This window comes from Lepisma saccharinum, chromosome 3 (genome assembly GCF_977018435.1).
Source record: "Lepisma saccharinum chromosome 3, izLepSacc3.1, whole genome shotgun sequence".
Lineage (NCBI taxonomy): Eukaryota > Metazoa > Arthropoda > Insecta > Zygentoma > Lepismatidae > Lepisma > Lepisma saccharinum.
Window position 1 is genome coordinate 22704243 of NC_139231.1, and position 26136 is coordinate 22730378.

At 42.0% G+C, this 26136-nt stretch overlaps 1 protein-coding gene, 2 non-coding genes and 2 pseudogenes across 3 annotated transcripts; all 5 read left to right on the top strand.

Moving 5' to 3' along the window:
- The first annotated feature begins 7684 nt into the window (after window positions 1-7684).
- LOC145986091 (U2 spliceosomal RNA) lies at window positions 7685-7860 on the top strand (annotated as a pseudogene).
- Window positions 7861-8992: 1132 nt separating this feature from the next.
- Window positions 8993-9185, top strand: LOC145986075 (U2 spliceosomal RNA). Its single transcript, XR_014441521.1, has one exon. It is a non-coding gene; the product is annotated as a U2 spliceosomal RNA (small nuclear RNA).
- Window positions 9186-11456: 2271 nt separating this feature from the next.
- On the top strand, window positions 11457-11642 carry LOC145986089 (U2 spliceosomal RNA). The gene has a single exon (XR_014441534.1). It is a non-coding gene; the product is annotated as a U2 spliceosomal RNA (small nuclear RNA).
- A 5854-nt stretch (window positions 11643-17496) lies between these two features.
- On the top strand, window positions 17497-17661 carry LOC145986099 (U2 spliceosomal RNA; annotated as a pseudogene).
- A 1691-nt stretch (window positions 17662-19352) lies between these two features.
- On the top strand, window positions 19353-21083 carry LOC145985485 (uncharacterized protein T26G10.4-like). The gene has a single exon (XM_083119556.1). The coding sequence runs from the start codon at window positions 19353-19355 to the stop codon at window positions 21081-21083; it is 1731 nt and encodes a 576-aa protein (XP_082975682.1).
- Window positions 21084-26136: the final 5053 nt, after the last annotated feature.

A 26136-nucleotide genomic window follows, 5' to 3' on the forward strand; every position in this document is an offset into this window, starting at 1 on the left:
GCGCGATGAATCATCCAACTGCCGAGTGCTCCAAAAAAGACCGCAAACGACCTGCAAAGTGCGTCAACTGTAATGGAGACCATCCCGCCAATTTCCGTGGATGCAAAGTGTTCATAGAAATGGAACAATATAGACAGAGAAATCGTCAACCCACACCTTCTCAACCCACTCCAAGCACCTCGACCTCCGCCACAGCTCGCCCTGCTCAGATTCCTGCTGCACCTATCACAAGATCGCAGCCGCAATCCTATGCAGGGAGGGCACAAGCTGCGTTACGAGGCCAAACTAACAAACGACGAGAAGAAGAAGCTGCCTCCAATCAAGACTTCACCTCCTTCCTCGACACAATGTCCAAATGGAACCTCTCCAAAATCTGGACACATATTAAGAGGGGTCTGCAAAAACTTAGTCAGGTTTCGACTGGTATGAATATGATCACGGCAGTCATCCAAACATTGATCGAAATGCAAGAAGATGGCTGCTTTCAATAGACAATCGTACCTTACTCAAATGAACCTGCTCATCTTCAACGCTGACGGGATAATTTAGTCAACTACTTAACTCCAAGAACATCACCGCAGCACTGATCAATGAAACACACCTCAAGCCTCATCTGGATTGGAGACTCCCTCATTACAGACTTTTTCGCCTAGATCGTCAAGGACAACAGAAAGGTGGATTAATGATACTGCTGCGCAAGGGCATTCCAGCCGCGCAAATAGCCACCCCGGTGATGACCTCCCTCGAAGTCCTGGCCATTCAACTCAAAACCAAAACCTCCGACCTCATCCTTGTCGCAGCCTACCGTTCACCGCGGGTGCCCTTCCACGAAGAGGACATCTTGCAACTTCTAGCGCCTCTTTCCGCAATAACCACACAACATGGTCCAGTCCTTGATCCTCAGGAGCAGGCCGAATAGATGGCTGACCACTTCGCCCAGAGTTTCACCCCCAACAGTGACTTGCGGGATGCCTCCACAACACGTTTGGTAACTGAGGGACTACACTCCCTAAAACGCATGCCACTCGGTCTCGACGTGCCTCATGTCACCCCCCGAGAAGTGTATGCAACGACTCGTCTGCTGAAATCTCGCTCGGCCCCAGGCATCGATCGTGTTCCTGCAGAAGCGCTCAAACACCTGACAAGAAAAGGCTACGTGTTCTTAGCCAAACTCTTCACAAACATGCTTCGCCTTGGTTACTTCCCACGAGACTGGAAACTAGCAAAGGTAATCGCCATTCCTAAACCGGGTAAAAACCCGCAAGAACTGAACAACTATAGACCAATCAGCCTCCTGACCCATGTGGGGAAGACGTTCGAACGAGTACTTCGAACCAGACTGGCACACTTTTGCGACCTTCATCACCTGTTACCTGACCACCAATTTGGCTTCCGGTTACATCACGGTACAACGGAACAACTGTTACGTGTGGTGGATACAGTGGCGGTCAATCTCGACCGCAGACAGAAAGTACTAGGTCTCTTCATGGACGTGCAAAAGGCCTTTGACAGTGTGTGGCTCCACGGGCTTTTGTACAAACTCCACCGAATGCACATTCCGACCACATACTGTCAGATCTTGTCCAGTTTCCTCTTCGGGAGAAGTTTTGTTACCACGATGGACCACAAAATGGAAGATCAGGATAAACCCGGAGAAGAGCTTTGTTACGGTCTTCGGCTTGGGCCCCGTACCAGAACGAGCTCGAGTCACCCTCTTCAGACGCCGAGTGCCTCATCGTGATCAAGTGAAATATCTGGGTGTCCTCCTGGACAGACGACTGAAATTTGGACCTCACACAGATGCGGCCTGCAAGCGCGCACGCATGCGTCTTGGCTACCTATCTCCACTGCTACGTGCGCACACTCTTCCTTTTGCCACGCGCCTCCATGTGTTCACTTCGATGGTTCGGCCGATTCTACTCTATGCCAGCCCGGTATGGACCCAGATGGCACAGACCCACCACAACAAGATCCAGATTGTGCAGAACAGAGCGCTACGCATGATTGGGTCCTACCCCATGGACACCCGTATCACCCAGATTCATGATGATCTGCAATATCCAATGATAGAGGAGACGCTCCAAATCGCCAAACAACGCATATGGGCCAAGGTTCGAGCCCACACCAATCCACTGATAAACTCCATCGGGACACTCCGCCCCCGACGGCGTAAGGTACCTCTACCTCGACCATGACAAAGTGAACCACACTCAGATCCTAGGGAACCTAAGTAATCTCTTCACATGGTTTTTAACAAATGTATACTATGTGCACTTGTGCTTGTAATCAAATTTCATGTAAATTATCATGATTAATTCTTGTATATCTTGTATGTATTATTTGTAGTTAGTTGTATATGTTGGGCACATACCCACGACCTGTCTCCTGCGACAGTAGCAGGAAACACTAATGTAATTGTAATTATCAATGTTCCTGTACACATTCACTATGTAAACAACCCACATCCCAGTTCAATAAACAATATGCTGGACATGAAAAGTCCTGACTTCGAAAAAAAAAAAACCACACGTCAGTGCGTCGAGAGAAAACCCCCTTGGAACATTCGCTGTAACTGTAATTTCAGTACGTTTGGAACGGACGACTGGAGGTAATTGCAGTCTACACAGTGGTTTGGTGTTCCCGAGGTACTTTGTTGAACGCCTTGCTGCGAAGGGATATCTAGCTCGAACGACACTTTTCAGGTGGCCGCAACTAGGTTGTAGCCCCAAACATTCACCGTTGGAGCTCTGGTCACAGTAGCTAGAGACACCAATCCTTTCTTTGGCTCTGGTTTCTGTCCTCGTCTCTCATTGGCTGTTTGGTTCTAAAATCCTTGTTGGTAAGTGTCTGTTCCGAGACTTTGACTCTGACTCTCTCCATCACGTGCAAAGTGCAGCTTCCACACTCACTCGCCGATTGCAAAGTAGTGCAAGGGAAGCGATGCATAAAGGGCTCCCCCAACAAGTTGGGGGTACTGTCCCTAGAGATGTCAGAGCCAGAGGCCGGAACAAGCTAGAAAACCCAAATTCCCGAAGCTCTTCCATGGATTCCCGCGATTGATCTAGGTCACCACTTGCCAACAAAAAGCAGAAACTTCCAGAGAGAACAGACTCCAGACAGAACAAGACCAAAGTAAACACACAGACACCAGAGCTGTACAATTTCCTTCTTTCGAACTACGACACCAAATACAAGACGCCAAAACATATCCTAAATCAAATCCTAAAATATGTGCCAAGAGCTTCAGTTAATGAAATAGTCTTCACTAGGAACGGAATACTTATAAAATCTACTGACCCACATTTCTCTACCATTATCAGAGACAAGGCCTCCTACCAAATTTTTGGTACAAATGCCAATATGAAGCCACTAACCTCTACACGTCCAAAGCAACCTCCTCCGCCTAAACGAGCACCAATACTATCAGTGGTGATTCGGGGTGTTCCCCCTGAATACACCGACACAGAAATCGCTGAAGAAATTCAGGCAGAAGGTCACACCATCCACAAGTGCATGAGAATCCGAAATGACAACGGACCAACCTATATGGTTCGAATACTGACAGTAGATAAAGATACCGTGGACGAACTATTGCACAATGGAGCCTATATATATTGTCGAAAGCACAGAGTCGAACCTTCCAGGACGTCAACACCACTGCCAGTGCGTTGTGAACGTTGTCAAACATACAATCAGCACACTACAACCAACTGTCCAAATTCAGCCATCTGTGGATACTGTTCTGGACCACATTCTACCAACACTTGTACAAACATCCAGAACCCGCCTAAATGCAACACATGCTCTGAAGGACATCCTACTTACAGCTATAAATGCCAAGCCAGACCTAACCCAGAACCAAATCACCCTGAGCTTGTTGTTCCCATCCGAACTATAGATAGCTCAACCAAACCGGAATATTCACTAATGGACCCAATCACTGTGGAAGATCTGCTACGATTCTTTACTATTACAACTCAAAACATCCAGCCATTTCTACGCACACATATTCTGGACCAAGTCATACTCGCTGCAAAAACACTTTTCAAACTGCAGTTACACGCTACGTATACGGGACCACATGTCCATTTCAATATCAACCCTCTTGAAAACACAAGTACATCCTAAAACAATTTTCAGACTCTTCATAACAATCATGGGTTATTCCTTTCTCTTCTTAAATATTCGCTCTTTAACAAAACACAAAAGCTTATTTGAGACTGTCTTGCAGGAAAAGAATATATCAGCTTTTGCCCTCAACGAAACATTCCTAACGCCAAAATTCAAACCCAAGATCAGCGGATATAATATAATTCGACATGATGGGCCAACGGAAGCTCAACGTGCAAATGGAGGGACTGCAATTGGCTTTCGAAAATCATACCCGCACAGAGAACACACATTACCACCGCATTTCAACTTGCCGGAATACAGCATAGCAACAATATATCTGAGACACAGAAGCATTACCCTAGCAACCATCTATGTTCGGCCTGGACATCCTATACCATACAACTTTATCAATTACATTGAAAACAGCTACAAGCATTACATAATCATGGCCGACATAAATCTCCATAGTCGACCACAAGCCGAAAAGCGACAATTTCACCAAACTATAGTCAACTGCCAAAATTGCCATTTCCACCAACTTCCGAAACCATCTAGACCAATCAGCAGTACTTCTCCAGATGTTGTACTTACATCGACTTCCCTCCTTACAAATAGCAACGTGGATGTACTTAAACCCATTGGTAGCGATCACGCACCTATAATCTTTACAGTTGATGCACCTGCACCAACTCCTCACAAACCCTTTCTCATAACAAGGTACTCCTACGCTCAAGCAGACTGGGAAAAATATTGTAATGCAATCGAAAACTCCATGCAAAACGCAGATACGCCAACAAACGATAGGGATCTGGATGATGTAGTCCCATTACTCACTTCTGCCTTAACTGAAGCTGCTAAAAGTGCCATCCCACTTCAAACCATCAATCTATATAAACCAAAATTACCGCCGAACTATCTAAAACTGATTTCAGCCTCCAGGCGTGCCTTTCGAGAGTATGTTGTAACAAGAAATCCTGAAGCGTTACGGCATCATAGACAACTCCTCCGCACGGTACAAAACTATATCATTGCATATAAAAGAAGGAATTGGATAAAAACGTGCAATACACTGGCTGATACATCCCACCCATCAAAATACTGGCAGCAATTTAACAAACTCACAGGGAAAAGGTCAAGAACTACATATCCCATTATAGTCGATGGGAAATCTGTAGACGACGACCAAGAGAAAGCAAATGCCTTTGCGCACCACTTCCAAGGTATCTTCACACCACAAACTGAACCATTACACAAAACAACCCAATCACGTACAGTACAACGTGTCTCAAACCCACATAACCGAGCTCTCAAACCTAACAATGACCATAGTATGGATGAAAACGAACCTCTAACCTCACCTATAACACCAGAAGACATCGCATGCGCAATATCTCGGAAAAGAAACACTGCTCCAGGCTTCGACTCGGTAACCTACCGACTCGTCAGAGAGGCTCCACGAACCTTTCTGCTAATCCTAGCCACCATATATACATATATACTACGAACAGGCTACTTCCCGACAGAATGGAAAGTTTCCAAAATGCTGCTGTTCGCCAAACCCGGGAAACCTGTTCGCGAAGTATCCTCTTACAGACCAATACAGCTCACATCGACCCTCAGCAAAATCTTTGAAAAAGTACTTGTACGCAGATTGCACCAACACCTTTCATCCAAGAAGCTCCTACCTGCACATCAAGCAGGCTTCCGACCATCCATCAGCCTCAACGACCAACTTCTGAGATTGATAACAACTATAACAAACCACTATAACAAGTCCTTGCCATCGTGTCTTCTTTTATTCGATCTCGAAAAGGCGTTTGACAAAGTATGGCATTCTGGATTAATATATAAACTCCACAAATTCCAACTTCCTCAATGCTACATTCGCCTTATCCATTCGTTCCTGGCAGGCCGCATGGCATACATCTCTCTGAACTCGGCAACATCCTATCCCATCTTCTTGCACACAGGAGTCCCGCAGGGGTCTGTTTTGTCACCGCTGTTATATTTAATGTATGTAACAGATATGCCGACCATGGATACCAGCACACACGTATTCAAATTTGCAGATGACACTGCTTTCCTAACTCTTGGGAAAACAGTTCAATCCATTAATAAAACACTTCAAAAGGCCGTAGACTCCTTTATTCGCTGGTGCAACCAATGGAAACTATCAATAAACTCTTCAAAAACTCAGGCAGTAGTTTTCCTACCTCCCCACTGTCGCTCCAAAGTACACCGAAACCCCAAACTCTTGAAGATTAAAATAGAGGGGAGACGCATCTTACCTTCAAATCACGTAACATACCTTAGGGTTACCATAGATGAAAAACTGACCTGGCGTCCACACTTAGAAAGGATAAAGAAGAAGGTAAAGAACCGCCTAAACCTATTATGGAAACTGGTGGGTACATCTTGGGGATTACACCCGACAACAGTCCTTACCACCTACAAAATGTTCTTGCGCCCAGCCATCACTCACGGGCATATTGCTTGGATTGACGCTTCTGCCTCCTTCTACGACCAACTGGAAATCTTTGAACGGCACGCATTTAGATTGGCTTTCCGGATTAAATTACCTTATCCCACAGCACTACTGTATGACAGAATTTCCTTCCCGACCATTTTGTATCACGTCGAGAGCCTTCGCCAACGATACATAAACAAAGCCATGATATCCGAAAACCCAGTATTCTGGAATACCATTCAGCTTGATATCAGACATGATGCAGCACCTACACATATTTATACGCCATTACAACACCTGCTCACCATGTATTCATGTTATCTAGATGATCTAGACCCACAGAAACACGAATACGATATATATCATCCATCGCAGTTATCACGCCATATTTATCCCACCACTACAGCCTAAACAGTACCAACAATACTCCGACTCCAAATATCGAAATCCATATTTACAATCTTCTCAACCACGCCCAAAAGTAAGTTAACACAAACGAATCACCAATCTTGATAAGAAAAAGATTCTGCAATATAAAAAAGCACTTAGAACATCCAAAATGATGAAAGACACATAACTTACAATGAAATCACTTACCGAAGTGAGGGCATAACCCTCTCAACGGGTTAACACTAGCAAAAAAAAAAAAAAAAAAAAAAAAAAAACCGAAACCAATCGCTTCTCGGCCTTTTGGCTAAGATCAAAGTGTACAAGGATGATACCATGACAACGAAATTGGGTTAAGAATTTGTGCAATGTTACCTAATGAGATTGTAGCTCAATTTTACTCTGTTGCTCTCCTTACTATACTTTACATCTGAAAATTTATATATTGTGATTCTTATTGGTTTATATTTGCATTGGTCCTATTTTATTTAAAATTGACATTTTTGGCCTTGCCATGTATTGTTTAATGTGACCTTCCAACTGTAACTGACTAAAACATTTATTATTGCCTGTCTTATCTATGTTTTTGCAAGATCGGCCATCAAAGATGAACAGCTTATTATTTCATATTTTAAATGTATTGTAATCTAAAAACGAACGCCATCAATGATGTGCAATTTGTCTATTTTATATCTTAAATCTACTGTAATATGGAGCATTTTTTGAATAAAAGTTTTAATCTGTTCTTATCAGTTTAATATCTGATACGACCTGCATTGCAGGTCCAGTATATTAAACTGATTTTGGGAAACAGGTGAGGCGGTCGTGGCTTGCCACACCCTCACCACCTGTCGGCCCGGCATTGCAGTACAGTCGGGAACGGCAGACCTTATCGAATGCAAAAAAAAAACAAAAAAAAAAAAAAAAACGATTTACCCAAAAATGTGTTTCATATTTTGGATTTGTGCAATGTTAATACATCGGATATTTAGTTGCCTACAGAACATGCGACATTTCCATTGAAAAGCTTATTCTACTTCTTTCACTTCCCTTTACGTCGCGTTACTACAATTTCGGATAATCGCGACGATGGATGGCAGGATGGAACATTTTCTATATTTACAACTTCCCTCTCTTCGTAACGCTTAACACTGACCATTCCAGCACAGAGGCTCGCCCACACATGAACCATATCCTCGATTTCTCTAGGTAATTTGCAATGTTCATTTGTCACTTTAGGTAAGGCGATTCACACATGCACACCTCAAATTGCCCTCTGTGTGCCTATCTTTCTTTCATATCACTTTTCTCCACAACCATTCGCAACGCTCAATACAGCGTCACAGCTTGTCTCCCGTTCGTTTAAACCCGTACCGAGGCATTCGCGGTGTGTGCAACGGGCACCTTTTGGTGGAACAATTTCGTTTCGCGAAATGTATCCACTTCTGCAATTTTACACGTTTTCCTCCTTATGTGGCCTCTTTTCTATTTCTGCAATACACACTTATATGAAAAGGTATTCCGTAAACCCACATGCGTTGCTTTTGAGTGGAAACGTTGTACACTGCGAAACGAGAGTCAAGTTGGGCCAATGCTACCTACATTCCCCGATGGGCGCATTTCATTCTATTTACTGCAATCCAGAAATATTAGCAGCTTGGGCGTCCAATGGCGGGAAACCAGTGACGACTCTACGATCGTGCGCCAGTGCGGGAAAATCCACGCTGCGCGAGGGAATTTCTCAGAGCACCGGAAACGGAACCTGTTTGCTAGCCATTGGTATAAGTACCTGGCCCTCAAAAAGTGTCACTCCAGATCACTTCCGTTCCTCACCCTGACAAATTGTGGTGCATATCGGCAAATCTCACATATCAATTAAATGAGTCCTTCTGGGCTGCGTTTAAATACATGTTCACTTGTGATCAGAAATCTTGTGATAAATCTGCAGGGTCAACGGAACTGTGACTCCCACGGCCAGGTAAGCTGTTGTTCACGTTCATTTTGACACTTTTTGCACCGAAACCCATCGCTTCTCGGCCTTTTGGCTAAGATCAAAGTGTAGTATCTGTTCTTATCAGCTTAATATCTGATACGACCTGCATTGCAGGTCCAGTATATTAAACTGATTTTTGGAAACAGGTGAGGCGGTCGTGGCTTGCCACACCCTCACCACCTGTCGGCCCGGCATTGCAGTACAGTCGGGAACGGCAGACTATTTGAATGGTCGATTGGATGAACACTTTTCTAGGGATGGCGGCGACACAGCTTCCACTTGGTCGCAGTGTCGTAGGTCCTCTATGACACTGAAGAGGCGTCTCAACTTTGAATGGAGATTCAATGACATCAGGAACAATTTTGAAATTAAAATTGTTGATCTTTCTAGTGGAAATCCAGTTATCATTGATGAAACCGCACGAGGTTTTCTCCAACCACGCTTGAGAAAGGCTATCCAAGACTCTTACCTTGCTAAATTAGTGAAGAAACCTGACCAGGGTAAAGTTATGGATGTTTCATCAGTCTCGTCGTATTCTAACCATTTTCTTAGTGAAGGAAAATATACAAGGTTCGCTGACTGGAGGTTTATCCATCAGGCAAGATTAGGAACTGTAAAACTCAATGGTACCACGCGTTATGGACATGGGGACAAGAGATGTAGAAGGTGTGGGTTTGCATCTGAGACTCTTCCCCATGTTCTTAACCATTGTAGACTTCACTCTGCAGCCTGGCAACGTAGACATAATGCAATACAAGATCGAGTCATTAAAGCTCTTGCATCTAAGCGCTACAATGTCAGTGTCAATAAAAGAGTGGAAGGGTGTAACAGCTTGCTCAGACCTGATCTTGTAATCAGATCTCCAGTTAGCAAAACATGCCATATCATCGACATAGCAGTACCCTTTGAAAATAGGAAGGAAGCATTAGAGGCGGTTCGGATGATTAAACAGCTAAAGTACGAACCGCTTGCTGATGAACTTGCTAGTCAGGGGTGGCGAGTCACCTGTGATGCCTTGGTAGTTGGAGCTCTGGGATCATGGGACCCAGCAAATGATAGAATCATTAGGGCTCTGGGTATTAGTGACAGGTATGCGGGTCTGATGAAAAAATTGATGGTAAGCGATACCATAAAATGGTCTCGCGACATATTCATTGAACATATCACCGGATCAAGGCAATACCAGGAGGCCTGAGTGGCGATGATAATTATATCAGGTAAGAATTTGCTCAACTCGATTTAAGAAACTGGAGCTTATTTTGGCTCTACCAAATTCGCTATTATACTCTGAATTTGATACTATGTGTACGGTGAACCTTATTGAGTTATACGTTCACTGTTTTTTATTGTATTTAAAGTTAATATTTATGGCCTTTGAGTAATTTTGACAAGTGATTTAGATTGGTCACATTGACATTGATATGGAGTATTACTGATGGGATTTTTAATGAATGGTCTAATCATGTAATTGTGAACTGCCTAATTGCAATGGATTGAGATTTGTTATCTATTTCACCAATGCTTCTACTAGAATGATTATCTAGGATGAGAAATTAGACTTTTATATTCTTAAATGAGCTGTAATAATTATAAAAATCATTTTGCAATTAAGTTGTTAATTTGTTAAGCTGAACCTATTATTTTGTAGAATTTGTTAATGTATATTCTGTGAATTTTTATGCTTATATGTACATAACATTTAAATTTGACACTATCATCTTTGATAAAAAAAAAAAATATTAAATTGACTTGACCAAACTTGCTATCATAATTTGTACTCGCAACGGTGTGTATGGTGATCTTTATTAATTTATATGTACATTAATTCTATTGTGTTTTTATGATTTTTGATGTCATTTTGACAATCAACTTAAGTGAGCCATACTGATATTGAAATGGAGTGTAATTGATGGAATTTTTTAATGAATCGTATTAATCAGGTAATTATGATTCGCCTAATGGTAATAGACTAAAATCTGTTATCTATTTTATTTATGTTTTTTACATGAATGACTATTTAGGATATGTCACTGGACATTTCATTATTAAAAGAACTGTAATATACATAAGGAATTACTTTTGTGAATACAAGGATGATACCATGACAACGAAATTGGGTTAAAAATTTGTGCAATGTTACCTAATGAGATTGTAGCTCAATTTTACTCTGTTGCTCTCCTTACTATACTTTACATCTGAAAATTTTATATATTGTGATTCTTATTGGTTTATATGTGCATTGGTCCTATTGTATTTAAAATTGACATTTTTGGCCTTGTTCTTGAAGGGTCTTTTAATGCCATGTACTGCTTAATGTGACCTTCCAACTGTAACTGACTAAAACATTTATTATTGCCTGTCTTATCTATGTTTTTTGCAAGATCGGCCATCAAAGATGTACAGCTTATTATTTCATATTTTAAATGTATTGTAATCTAAAAACGAACGCCATCAATGATGTGCAATTTGTCTATTTTATATCTTAAATCTACTGTAATATGGAGCATTTTCTTGAATAAAAGTTTTAATCTGTTCTTATCAGCTTAATATCTGATACGACCTGCATTGCAGGTCCAGTATATTAAACTGATTTTTGGAAACAGGTGAGGCGGTCGTGGCTTGCCACACCCTCACCACCTGTCGGCCCGGCATTGCAGTACAGTCGGGAACGGCAGACCTTATCGAATGCAAAAAAAAAACGATTTACCCAAAAATGTGTTTCATATTTTGGATTTGTGCAATGTTAATACATCGGATATTTAGTTGCCTACAGAACATGCGACATTTCCATTGAAAAGCTTATTCTACTTCTTTCACTTCCCTTTACGTCGCGTTACTACAATTTCGGATAATCGCGACGATGGATGGCAGGATGGAACATTTTCTATATTTACAACTTCCCTCTCTTCGTAACGCTTAACACTGACCATTCCAGCACAGAGGCTCGCCCACACATGAACCATATCCTCGATTTCTCTAGGTAATTTGCAATGTTCATTTGTCACTTTAGGTAAGGCGATTCACACATGCACACCTCAAATTGCCCTCTGTGTGCCTATCTTTCTTTCATATCACTTTTCTCCACAACCATTCGCAACGCTCAATACAGCGTCACAGCTTGTCTCCCGTTCGTTTAAACCCGTACCGAGGCATTCGCGGTGTGTGCAACGGGCACCTTTTGGTGGAACAATTTCGTTTCGCGAAATGTATCCACTTCTGCAATTTTACACGTTTTCCTCCTTATGTGGCCTCTTTTCTATTTCTGCAATACACACTTATATGAAAAGGTATTCCGTAAACCCACATGCGTTGCTTTTGAGTGGAAACGTTGTACACTGCGAAACGAGAGTCAAGTTGGGCCAATGCTACCTACATTCCCCGATGGGCGCATTTCATTCTATTTACTGCAATCCAGAAATATTAGCAGCTTGGGCGTCCAATGGCGGGAAACCAGTGACGACTCTACGATCGTGCGCCAGTGCGGGAAAATCCACGCTGCGCGAGGGAATTTCTCAGAGCACCGGAAACGGAACCTGTTTGCTAGCCATTGGTATAAGTACCTGGCCCTCAAAAAGTGTCACTCCAGATCACTTCCGTTCCTCACCCTGACAAATTGTGGTGCATATCGGCAAATCTCACATATCAATTAAATGAGTCCTTCTGGGCTGCGTTTAAATACATGTTCACTTGTGATCAGAAATCTTGTGATAAATCTGCAGGGTCAACGAAACTGTGACTCCCACGGCCAGGTAAGCTGTTGTTCACGTTCATTTTGACACTTTTTGCACCGAAACCCATCAAGGTATAGGTAATCGTAAGTCGGTCTCTCTTGTGTCACGCATCGTGGGCCAATTATTCCAGGTGGAAGCCGTAAGTCTGGAACGGACAAACGGTACCAATTGTGCCTACACGGTGGTTAGGTGATTGCGAGGAACCTTTTTGGTTGAACACGTTGAGTGGAGCAGACATACGACTTGCAATATTTTTGAAACTGTTTTCCCTTACTACCTTCATCCTTCCTCTTCTTTGTCTTGGGCTCTACAATTAGTTTGGAATTTGGATTCGCTTCTTTGGATTGAGTTGTCAGTTGGTTTGAGTTTGTGCCTCTTTTCCCATAGGATTTGCGTTTGTTCTATTGGATCATATAAACAACTCACGGTTGTGGTCTTCTGATATGCATCATGGTCTTCCTGCAACGCTGCTACGACAGCGAGAAGGGGTGAAAACCTTCACCGGAGGTACTAAACGGACTGACGGTCCAAACTCCGAGACGATGCTCGATTCACGAAGTACCAATGATCCAATGCAAACGTCCAGCTATTCCACAAAACACCGACGTCGCAATTCCTATGAAGGATTACCTCTACCTCAACGTCAACGATCTAGATCACCAATTAAACGAGATACAGGAAATACAGCTCATGCAACCCAACTAAAATCCAAACAACAGGATAATAGCTTATACAACTTCCTGCTCACCAATTACGACACCAAATTCAACACAGCAAAACATGTGTTCCAACAAACATCTAAGTATGTACCAAGGGCACAAATTGCACAAATACTGTTCACCCGTAATGGCATCATATTGAAATCACCAGATCCAGACTTTGCAAAACTAATTAGAAACAAAGCTTCTTTTGAAATTTATGGAGCCAAAGCAAACATCCAAACACTGAATGCTTCCACTTAAAAACAACCACCACCACCACATAAATCCCCACTACTATCAGTAGTCATCAGGGGTGTAGAACCTGTCTTAACAGACGAGGAGATCTTTGAGGAACTGGAATGCGAAGGTGTACAAATCCGCAAATGTATCCGTATTCGCAATAACAACGGACCCACATACATGGTGCGGGTCCTAACAGACTCACAAAATGCTGTAGACACACTACTACACAGTGGAGCATACATATACAGACGCAGGTACAAAGTTGAACCATCCCGTTCTCAACAACCTCTTCCATTGCGGTGCGAAAAATGCCAACAATATAACAAGCACACTACCGCTGCATGTCCAAACCGAGATAAATGCGGATACTGTTCAGGACCCCATTCAACCAAAGAATGTCAAAACCAAACTGCTCCACCAAAATGTGTCACATGTACGGAAAACCATCCTACATACAGCTACAAATGCAAAGCCAAGCCAGAAGCAATACCTGAACACCCCGACCTAACAGTCCCCCTGCGCACCAATGACACTGCTACGGAACCTGACAACTCACTACGACATCCTGTAACAGTGGAAGATCTAATACGTTTCTTCACACTGACTCTCCAAAATGTGCACCCATTTTTAAGAACGCACATATTAACCCAAGTAACGGCATCGGCAAAAACCATTTTCAACTTGCAACTCCATGCAACATACTCTGGTCCTCACGTGCATTTCCACATATCCCACTTGGAAACTGCGGTTTAAGGTTTTGAATATGGCAGTACGGAATATGTATAATTTTCTATTTTTAAATATCCGATCCGTTTCTAAACGAAAAGCTTTATTGCAACACCTGCTCTTGGAAGAATCTGTTCACTGCTTTGCGCTAAACGAAACCTATCTTGCTCCAAAAATGATCTGTCATATTCCACCATACAACATCTTACGCCACGATGGCCCGCCGGGCTTAAGAGTAAACGGCGGCACAGCAATTGGAGTAGATAGAAAATTACCATATCGAACAGTTACCTTCCCACCACACTTCCACTTGCCAGAACATACTGCTAGTACAATCTACTTTCCATCCCGGGTCGTTACATTTGCTACCATCTATGTAAGACCAGGGGAGACTATTCCATACCAATTCTTTCAACATATCCAAACCCTTAGCAAACATTATATCATAGCAGCGGACATCAATTATCATAGCCGAACCATGCAAGACAAAACAAACTTTTTACAATTTCTGGACCAAAACACTACAGCAGAATTCCATGTACTGCCCAGAGCCACACGTCCCATAAGTAACACTACCCCTGACGTTGTTATAACATCAACATCTCTAAGTGCCTGCTTGAACATATCTGTGCTGGATTCCATCGGCAGTGACCATGACCCAGTGAAAATTACCTTAAATCTTGGTAACCGCAATACGAGCAGTACAATACAACCTCGAAAAATCTGGTGTTACAACAAAGCGAACTGGGAGGCATATAGTGAAAAGCTACAGAATGCTTTTTCTCACCCGCATCCAGAACCAAACAATTCAGAGGAACTCGATACGGCGGTGGAACATCTTACTGCTCAGATTACCAGTGCGGCAACCACTAACATACCTACGACCACTCTCAATAGTTACAAACCAAAGCTACCTCCGCAATATCTTCACCTAATCACAGCATCACGACGAGCATACAGGGACTATCTCCAGACCAGAAATCCTGAATCCCTTAACTTACACCGTCAATGGCTGCGTACAGTTCATAACTATATAAAAGCTTATAAACAACGTCGATGGATTGAAACGTGCAACCAATTGAGTGACGAAAGCCATCCCACAAAATACTGGAAACGTTTCAAGGTGCTCACTGGACAATCCAGTAGTACTCCTTATCCGATAACAATCAAGGACGTAGCTCTAAACACAGACACTGAAAAAGCTTATGCCTTCGCAAATGCCTTGCAAGACACTTTCACTCCGACACCGCAACTAGCTCCAAATCTCCGCCTCCAGACCAAAATTGACAGAGTCACAAACCCCAATAACAGGCAACTGCAACCCAGTAATACGCACACTATTGATCATACAAATGCTCTAACTGTTCCTATCACAACAGACGATATTATCAATACTGTGCGTAGGAAGAGAAACACTGCTCCCGGATTGGACAATATCACATACGTATTGATTAAACAGGCCCCGCTTGCATTGCTGTCCTTTCTGGCCATTATCTACAATTTTATCCTCCGCACAGGACACTACCCGACAGACTGGAAGATTTCAAAGGTTCTAATGTTCCCAAAACCAAACAAAGATAGTACCAACCCAACAAACTATCGACCTATTCAGCTCACATCAACCTTTAGCAAAATATTCGAACGCATCATTGTTCGACGCATACACATGCACTTACAAGCACACAGTTTACTTCCGTCGCACCAAGCAGGCTTTAGACCTCAACACAGTGTCCTTGATAATTTATTAAAACTAACGACTCGCATCACAAATCATTTCAACACATCCAAACCATCCTGCCTAGTACTATTCGACCTGGAGAAAGCATTTGACAAAGTATGGCATACTGGACTCATTTACAAGCTCCATAAATTCCAACTACCGCTTTGCTATGTCAGATTAGTACACAGCTTTCTAACAAATAGGGTCGCTTATGTCACTGTAAATGGAGCGATGTCATACCCCATTTTCCCTTACTCTGGCGTTCCACAGGGTGCTGCTTTATCACCATTACTCTACATACTATACGTTGCCGATATGCCAAAACCCCCACAAGTTTCTATCTACCAATTCGCTGACGACACCGCATTTCTCGCCTGTTGTTCAACCATCCAAGCTATAAACAAAACTCTCCAACCAGCTATAAACTCCTTCCAAAGATGGTGTGACACATGGCGTCTCACAATTAATGCTCTCAAAACACAAGCATTGGTGTTTCTGCAGACAGGCTGTCGCTCGAAGATCCAAAGGAACCCAACATTATTAAACATCAAAATACGGGGAACTCCAATTCTGCCTGCCACCACTGCAAAATATCTGGGAGTCATATTTGACTCCAAGCTAACCTGGAAACCTCAATTGCTCAACATCGTCCAAAAAGCTACAAATCGTCTGAGCTTGCTCAAACGGCTAATTGGAACATCCTGGGGACTCAACTCCCAGGTTGTCCTACATACCTACAAGGCTTTCCTTCGACCAGCAATTACTTACGGCCACACTGCATGGATATCAGCCCCAGACTCATTCTATCACAAACTACAAGTTCTGGAAAGACATGCTCTTCGTTTGGCCTTCAGAGTAGTCCTACCAAGTCCTACACGACTACTGTACGAGCGAATAACCTTTCCCGAAATCACAACCCACATCGAAGCCATCCGTCACAAATATATAACTGGTCGAATGAACTCGCACCATCCACAACTTCTTAGCACAATGTACGAAGATGCTCTACACGACTGCCTTCCCACATACCACTGCACACCATTACAGCATCTCTTAACCATGTACACCTTCCTGATAGATCCACAGCATCCTGACTACCAGCTGTATAATATCCATCATCCTCCGGAACTACGGCACGTGATATATCCAACACATGCCGCACCATAGCAAATTATTACTTTCCTAACAGAAGTAATTTTCCCACTACTGCATAAATAAGATCTAAGTGAACTACCCTCAGAATAAGTAAATATGTACCACTTCATTACTGAAAACACTTAGACCATCACCTTGCAAGGGAAAACATTTATGGAAACAATTCACTTACCAAAGAGAAGGTGTACCCTTCTAAATGGAAAACGAGGACAAAAAAAAAAAAAAAAAAAAAAAAAAAAAAAAAAAAAAAAACGAAACCCATCGCTTCTCGGCCTTTTGGCTAAGATCAAAGTGTAGTATCTGTTCTGATAATGAAGAGGCTTATTGTGAGCGACACTATTAAATGGTCCAGGGATATTTTTATTGAGCATATAACAGGGGCTAGACAGTACTAAGATTTTACCTTCCTACCTGTTGAACTCTTGAAGTATAATTACTGACGATTTCATTAACTGGTGACTTGTTTTGTGTAAGTAGTAGTAGATTGACTTTACCAGTCTTAAACCTGATATGACCTATATCCTACCGAGCATGTTACCGGGAAGCTGTAATATTGGACTGGCCCTGTAGGATATTAATGTTAGCCTTTTGTTTTATCTTGGCCAATCGGTTATTAATGAATTATATGCTAATAAATGTAAATTAGCTATATTTTAAATATTGTAAGCGGCCTTACTGATTAAGGGTTGTTTGAATATTTCAAGTAGTGGACCTATAACTTTTATATAATTTTAATTATAATTTAACGTTTGTATATTATTATATGTCCATGGCATGATTGAATTTTATTTGGTTAAAGGCCACTATATTCATTTAATTATTGGATTATATTCTGCTCAAAGTCTATGCAACTGCAAATCATATTGTATTTTATTTGTTTTTCGGTGTCTTTGAGTTTATTATCTACTTGTGAATTTCCACTTATTGTGTTATAAATGAATTGTATGCAATGAATGCAAATTTACTTTATTTAATGATGTAAACTGCCTTTATGATGAACAGTCGTATGATTATTGTATTTTAAATTGAGTGATCCTATATCATAGGATGGAGGATAGTCATTTACTAATGGCTCTGTAATTATTGTATGTCAAACTAAGTAGAGTTATTATCGTGATTATACGTTACTTAATATTCTGGATTAATTTTTTAGAAATATATTCACCTGACACATGACTCTTATGGTTATCATACGGCCAATTTGTTATGTATATGGTCCCGCAACGATATATCTAATGCTGTACACTTATGCAATTGCTAAATCTTATTGGTTTTAACTTGCCTTTAGTGTTTTTGAATATTTGATCTAAGGTTGAAGTCTCGCTTGCTTATTTTATGGTTGTATCTTATGAGATTATTTAGTATAGCATACGTTGTCATCTTTGAAGATTGACAAATTTAACTCCTAGTTGTAGTGGGGTTAATGTTCATATGTTAAATTTGAACTATTTAAGCGTATGAGGCATAAACTCAAATGGTTTATGAATATTTAGCGATACTCATATTGGTTATACTGGATATGTTATGAATTGATGACGTAGTTAATGAACTTGAACTTGATCTTCTAATTCAATAATTGATTTGTATTTTACAATACCTGATTTTGATTGGATTTTATAACTCTGTTCTGTTCTTATCAGCTTAATTATTAACTAACAGGCTACACTTTGATATTTTTTGGCATATACTTAAAGAGACGAGCCTTGGCAACACCATTTCGAAACTTTATGCTGGTGTCATTTCAGATCGAATTTCTCAATTCTGTGAAAGGAATGAAATTCTCTCAGGTGTTCAGAAAGGGTTTCGGCCTTATGAGGGATGTGTTGAGCATAACTTCATTATACAGGCTGCTATCAATGACGCACGGAGAAATAACAAAGAGGTGGTGGTAGCTTGGCTCGACTTGGCGAATGCCTTTAACTCGGTCCCTCATAAGCACATCCTAGATAGCCTACGTAAATTTGGTTTTCCTGATCGTATCTTAACTATCATTAAGGATATGTACTCTAATTCTACCACTCGAATTAGAAGTAGTACTGGGTATACCAAGGACATTCCAATCTCTGCTGGGGTTAAACAGGGCTGTCCTCTTAGCCCTGTCCTTTTTAATATCGCTATGGAGTCTATTATTAGTCAGTTAACTTCTGTTAGTGACTCTCATGGCTACAAACTTCTTGGTGACTCATACTCATGTTTAGCATATGCCGACGACCTAGTCGTCATTGCTAAATCATCCGCTTTGATGCAGGAATTGCTAACCGTAGCTCATAAAACAGCTGATTCCATCGGTTTGAAGTTTAAACCTCCAAAATGCGCATCATTACATGTCAACTGTAAAGGTAAAAGAAGAGTAGAGGGTTCTACTTTTCTCCTTGGAGGTAACCCTATGAGGGTTCTGAAGGAGGGGGAAATATATTGCTATTTGGGAATCCCGGCAGGTTTCAAATCAAATTCAAGTCCGGATGAAACCCTAATTAAAGCCACGGAAGACCTGCAGAAAATAGATGTTAGTCTTCTTGCCCCGTGGCAAAAAATTGATGCAATAAGGTCCTTCATTTTGCCTCGCTTTCAGCATTCTCTTAGGGGTTCACTTATAATGAAAAAGAACTTCAGAGAAATTGACTCGGCTTTGAAGCGACTGGTTAAGAAGTGGCTTAACTTGCCAGCTCGGGCTAGTCCCGAAATAGTTTTTATGTCCACGGATAAGGGTGGTGCTGGCATTCTGCCCCTGAGTGAACTGGTTGATATTTCGAGCATTGTCCGTGCATATAGATTGCTGACGACTCCTGATGTGAATGTCCAAAGAGTGGCATTGGGTGAATTGAAGAGTGTGGTAAGAAGGAAAATTAGGAAGGATCCCTCATGGTCTGAGTTGACTGATTACTTGAATGGCAGGAATGATGAGGAGTTTTCCAGAGATGGAGGTGATACTTCTTCTACCTGGTCCTACTGCAGAAAGTCAACTGTGTTACTGAAGAAGCAATTCAACATTGAATGGTCGTTCAATAACAACAGAAATTCCCTGGAGATTAGATTTACTTGTCCCTCTAGTGGAAACAAAATAATTGTTGATGAATCTTCACGTGGCTATTTACAATCAATGCTCAGAAAAGCTGCTCAAGAGTTTTACTTGGTTAAAATCAAAAAGAAGCCTGACCAAGGAAAAGTAATGGACATTTCTTCAGCCTCCTACTTCTCCAATCACTTTGTTAGGGAGGGTAAATATACCCGCTTTGCAGATTGGAGATTTATACACCAGGCTCGTCTGGGAACCGTAAAATTAAATGGTACTACTAGATACGGACAAGGAGATAAAAGGTGTAGGCGATGTGGGTACGCTGTCGAAACTTTGCCTCATGTGATCAACCACTGCAGACTTCATTCTGCTGCATGGCAGCTGCGCCACAATGCAATTCAAGAGCGTATAGCTAAAGCGATTGCATCCAAATTCTCCATCATTAATATTAATAAAAGAGTTGAGGGGTGCAATAGCACACTAAGGCCTGACATAGTTGCATATTCTAATGAGAAAAAGTCGTGTCACATTGTGGATGTAGCTGTACCATTTGACAACAGGAAGGAATCTCTTGAAGCTGTTCGAATGCTTAAACAACTAAAATACGAATCGCTTGCTGACCAACTTATTGCAAAAGGGTGGCGGGTCACATGTGATGCTCTAGTTGTTGGAGCCCTTGGAACATGGGACCCGGCCAACGATAGTATTATTAGAGCATTGGGCATTAGTGATCGATACTCAGGCCTAATGAAGAGGCTTATTGTGAGCGACACTATTAAATGGTCCAGGGATATTTTTATTGAGCATATAACAGGGGCTAGACAGTACTAAGATTTTACCTTCCTACCTGTTGAACTCTTGAAGTATAACTACTGACGATTTCATTAACTGGTGACTTGTTTTGTGTAAGTAGTAGTAGATTGACTTTACCAGTCTTAAACCTGATATGACCTATATCCTACCGAGCATGTTACCGGGAAGCTGTAATATTGGACTGGCCCTGTAGGATATTAATGTTAGCCTTTTGTTTTATCTTGGCCAATCGGTTATTAATGAATTATATGCTAATAAATGTAAATTAGCTATATTTTAAATATTGTAAGCGGCCTTACTGATTAAGGGTTGTTTGAATATTTCATGTAGTGGACCTATAACTTTTATATAATTTTAATTATAATTTAACGTTTGTATATTATTATATGTCTATGGCATGATTGAATTTTATTTGGTTAAAGGCCACTATATTCATTTAATTATTGGATTATATTCTGCTCAAAGTCTATGCAACTGCAAATCATATTGTATTTTATTTGTTTTTCGGTGTCTTTGAGTTTATTGTCTACTTGTGAATTTCCACTTATTGTGTTATAAATGAATTGTATGCAATGAATGCAAATTTACTTTATTTAATGATGTAAACTGCCTTTATGATGAACAGTCGTATGATTATTGTATTTTAAATTGAGTGATCCTATATCATAGGATGGAGGATAGTCATTTACTAATGGCTCTGTAATTATTGTATGTCAAACTAAGTAGAGTTATTATCGTGATTATACGTTACTTAATATTCTGGATTAATTTTTTAGAAATATATTCACCTGACACATGACTCTTATGGTTATCATACGGCCAATTTGTTATGTATATGGTCCCGCAACGATATATCTAATGCTGTACACTTATGCAATTGCTAAATCTTATTGGTTTTAACTTGCCTTTAGTGTTTTTGAATATTTGATCTGTTCTTATCAGCTTAATTATTAACTAACAGGCTACACTTTGATATTTTTTGGCATATACTTAAAGAGACGAGCCTTGGCTGAACGGTCTCTAACTGCTTATTTTGTCTTTTAGTTTACACTCTTGTTCTCTCTGTTATAGTACCTGATGAAAAGTGGACTACCATTCAGCGGGTGCCAGCCCTCATCTCGCTGAAGCTCCAGGGACGTACCAACCAGCCCCCGTCTCGCTGAAGTTCCAGAGGCGTGCCAGCCTTGACTGGGAGAGGTGGATTGCCATCCAGCGGAGGACCAGCCACCGTCTTGCCGAAGCTCCAGAGGCGTACCATCCAGCGGGGAACCAGCCCCCGTCTCGCCGAAGCTCCAGAGGCGTCTCATCCAGCGGGGATCCAGCCCCCGTCTCGCCGAAGCTCCAGAGGCGTACCATCCAGCGGGGATCCAGCCCCCGTCTCGCAGAAGTTCCAGAGGCGTGCTGGCCTCGACTGGATAAGGTAGACTGCCATCCAGTAAGGAAACAGCTCCAGAGGCGTACCATCCAGCGGGGATCCAGCCCCCGTATTCTTCGAAGGTCCAGAGGCGTGCTGGCCTCGACTGGGTGAGGTGGACTGCCATCCAGCGGGGAACCAGCCCCCGTCTCACCGAAGCTCCAGATACGTACCATCCAGCGGGGATCCAGCCCCCGTTCTTCCGAGGTTCCAGAGGCGTGCTGGCCTTGTCTGGGTGAGGTGGACTGCCATCCAGCGGGGAACCAGCCCCCGTCTTGCCGAAGCTCCAGAGGAGTACTATCCAGCGGGGAGCCAGCCCCCGTTACGCCGAAGTTCCAGAGACGTGCCAGCCCCTACCAGGAGGGGTGGACTGCCATCCGGCGGGAAGCCAGCTCCGACCAAGAGAGGTGGACTACGATCCAGTGGGGAGCCAGTCCGTGTCATTCTGGGGTGTACCAGTGAAGGCCGCTTCCAGCAGTGAACTTGCCCTGTCAAGAGATTTGGCCTCTGTTACCTTGAAGACTGCAGCGGGACTTAGTGGCGGACTGGACCGGACCAATGATGAGGAGCCCATCTTTAAGAGCGGGTATTGTTAACATTTATAACTAAGAACTATATTATTCCTATTCTGTTATTTTAATATGTCTGTTAGCTCGTGTCGATCAACTATGGAAGAGGATAGTGTGATTCTTGAAATTCCTCTCCCCTCTACATTTAAATGCACCAAATGCTTTACAAATATTGCTAGTGGCACAGCGAAAAGGGGTACTTTCGGTGAATATAAAACTCACAATGACCTATATAAACATGTCAAAAAATACCATAAAGGTATTTTGCTGACCTTTAAATGTTCGAAGTGTGGCTTGCTATTTGACTTATTAAAACAAGGAAAATCACACTTTAAGGACTGTAAGAGCTCATGTGAAGAGTGTGTTAATGACAATACCCCTGTCACTAACGCACATAGCCCCCTAGGTGTAGTTGAAGATTCGGTAGTTGAGAATGATGTGACTATTAATGATACTTTAAGCATTACGGGTAATAAAAGTTATATAGGGATGATCAACGGAAGCTTACTGTTTGAGGATAATAACGAGTTCTTGACTGTTAATGACGATGACGATATCCCGTCTGATTCTCATATGCTTGACAAGGAGAATTTAGTTGTTGCCACCTCTACCCCTATCCCAATTCAAGTTACCGGGATTGAAGGCAACAGCAAAGAGATTGCCTTGTGGAGTCGCCCTCTGGACTCGGGTAAACTGGTCCAGAAGTCCAGGACATCTGTGATGCTCAGCTGGATGGCTACCTCTCTGACTCTCTAGAGGGACCCATTATTCAGTCGGACCCCAACCCATCAGAATTGAGGCAAGTCACTTATAACGACCATAAGGTAGAAACCACGAGTAGCGGAATTATTGTCAACGGTAAAAATTTCAGGATTATAAATGAAACATTTGGTTCTAGTACGGATTATGTTTATCCTGATGACTCTAACAATGTGTCTCCCCTTAATGCCCCTGGTGTTCAGACTTATACTGTTGAAGAGACCGATTTGATTGATATAGAGTTGGATGTTGTGACCAAGCGGGTTTCATTTAGTAATGATTTGGACGCTAATCAGTGTTCCGAGAGGGCGCATGATATGGATTTGAACCTCTCTCTCTCTCATCCAGCTGATTCTTCACAGGCCACTGTTGTTGATCAGACTTTACAGGGGGAAACTATGGTCATTGACGGAGAGGAATACATAATCCTTGACGAATTTATTGCTGCTCTGGAATCGGCCCCCTCAACTGACCGACCAGCTGACTTAAGGAATGATAACGAAATAAAGTTAACCAACTTTCAATCCCATTGGTTGACGTTGCTGAGAGAGGCTGTTGATTTTGAAGACTTTGAGGTGACTGTCGAAGGACTTATATTGGCTATGAAACCCAAGTCAAATGAAATTAATCTGCCTCAAAACAACAACAACAGCAGTGGGTCTACTCATTCCAGATATGTACACCAGAGAGCTAATCCTTCTGCCCAAAGACCCAACATCAGAGACGGAAGGTTTGATCGGCGTAATAATGGCCCTAGATTTGATGCTCAGAAGGCCTCCAAAATACAAAAATTATTCAGACTGAACAAAAAGAAAGCGGTTAACTCCATCTTAACTCAATCCTCACAATATTGTGATGTAGAAGCTGCCGAGATTCAGAAGCACTTTCAAGATCTCTTTAAAAGTAAAAGGATGGTTAATCTGGACTTACCTGATAATCTAAACTCAGAAGAAGGTAATGATGACCCAGCCACTAGATCCATCACAATGGGGGAAGTTAACAAAAGACTGGGTAAAGCAGCTAATACCAGTCCTGGACCTGATGGTATTCCATATTCTGTTCTAAAAAAATACGACTCGAATTGTGCTTTGCTGACCTTCATCTTTAATCGTTGTCTAAGTGAGGGCAAGATCCCAAAAAAATGGAAAACTTCAAATACTGTATTAGTTTATAAGAAAGGGGACAAACGAGACCTGAATAATTGGCGTCCTATCACTCTATGCAATACAATCTCTAAATTATATGCTGGAGTTATCGCAGATAGAATTTCACAATTCTGTGATTTGAATGGCATTCTGTCACAGGTTCAGAAAGGCTTTCGACCCTATGAGGGCTGTGTAGAGCATAATTATATTGTCCAGGCGGCTATTAATGATGCGCGTAGGAATAATAAGGAGGTTTTGGTTGCTTGGCTTGATTTAGCCAACGCCTTCAATTCAATCCCTCATAGTCACCTACTAAGTAGTCTTAGGAAGTATGATATCCCTGCGAGGCTAATTTCTGTTATTGAGAATATGTACTCGGGCTCGAGTACCAGAATCCGTTGCACTTCTGGATACACTGAGGACATCTCTATACGTGCTGGTGTTAAACAAGGTTGTCCTCTCAGCCCGATTCTTTTTAACATTGCAATGGAAGACATAATTAAATCATTAACATCTTTGTCTATGTCGCATGGATTTAAACTTCATGGTGACTCATATTCGTGCCTTGCTTACGCTGACGATCTGGTCTTGATAGCAAGGTCGAATAAATTAATGCAAGAACTACTGAACGATGCCTACCGCTCCGCAGAAAATATTGGACTGAAATTTAAACCTGCGAAGTGTGCATGTCTCTTGTAAACTGCAAAGGTAAAAGGTCAGTGGTAGAATCAACTTTTGAACTTGGTGGTGAACCACTCAAGTCCTTAAGAGAGAGTGACATTTATACTTACCTTGGAATTCCAGCTGGATTTAGGGTTAACACTAGCCCGGAGGAGGCTTTGTCTCAAGCGACTGAAGACCTAAATAAAATTGATGCGAGTCTATTAGCTCCCTGGCAGAAGTTGGAGACTGTTAGATCTTTTATACTCCCTAGATTCCAACACTCGCTGAGGGGAGCTAACATTCTCAAAAAACATTTTAGAAGAATTGACGTAGATCTTAAGAGACTAGCAAAAACTTGGTTAAATCTTCCAGTCCGGGCTAGCCCTGAAATTGTTTACCTGTCGACTGATAAGGGTGGTGCTGGTATACTCCCTTTATGTGACTTGGTCGACATTACCTCAATTGTCCGGGCATTTAGGTTGTTGACCTCTAACGATCCTAGGGTACGGTCGGTGGCTCTC

What these genes read in the sequence shown, in the direction of transcription:
- LOC145985485 (XM_083119556.1), top strand. Translation starts at nt 19,353, where the DNA reads ATGGAGTCTATTATTAGTCAGTTAACTTCTGTTAGTGACTCTCATGGC.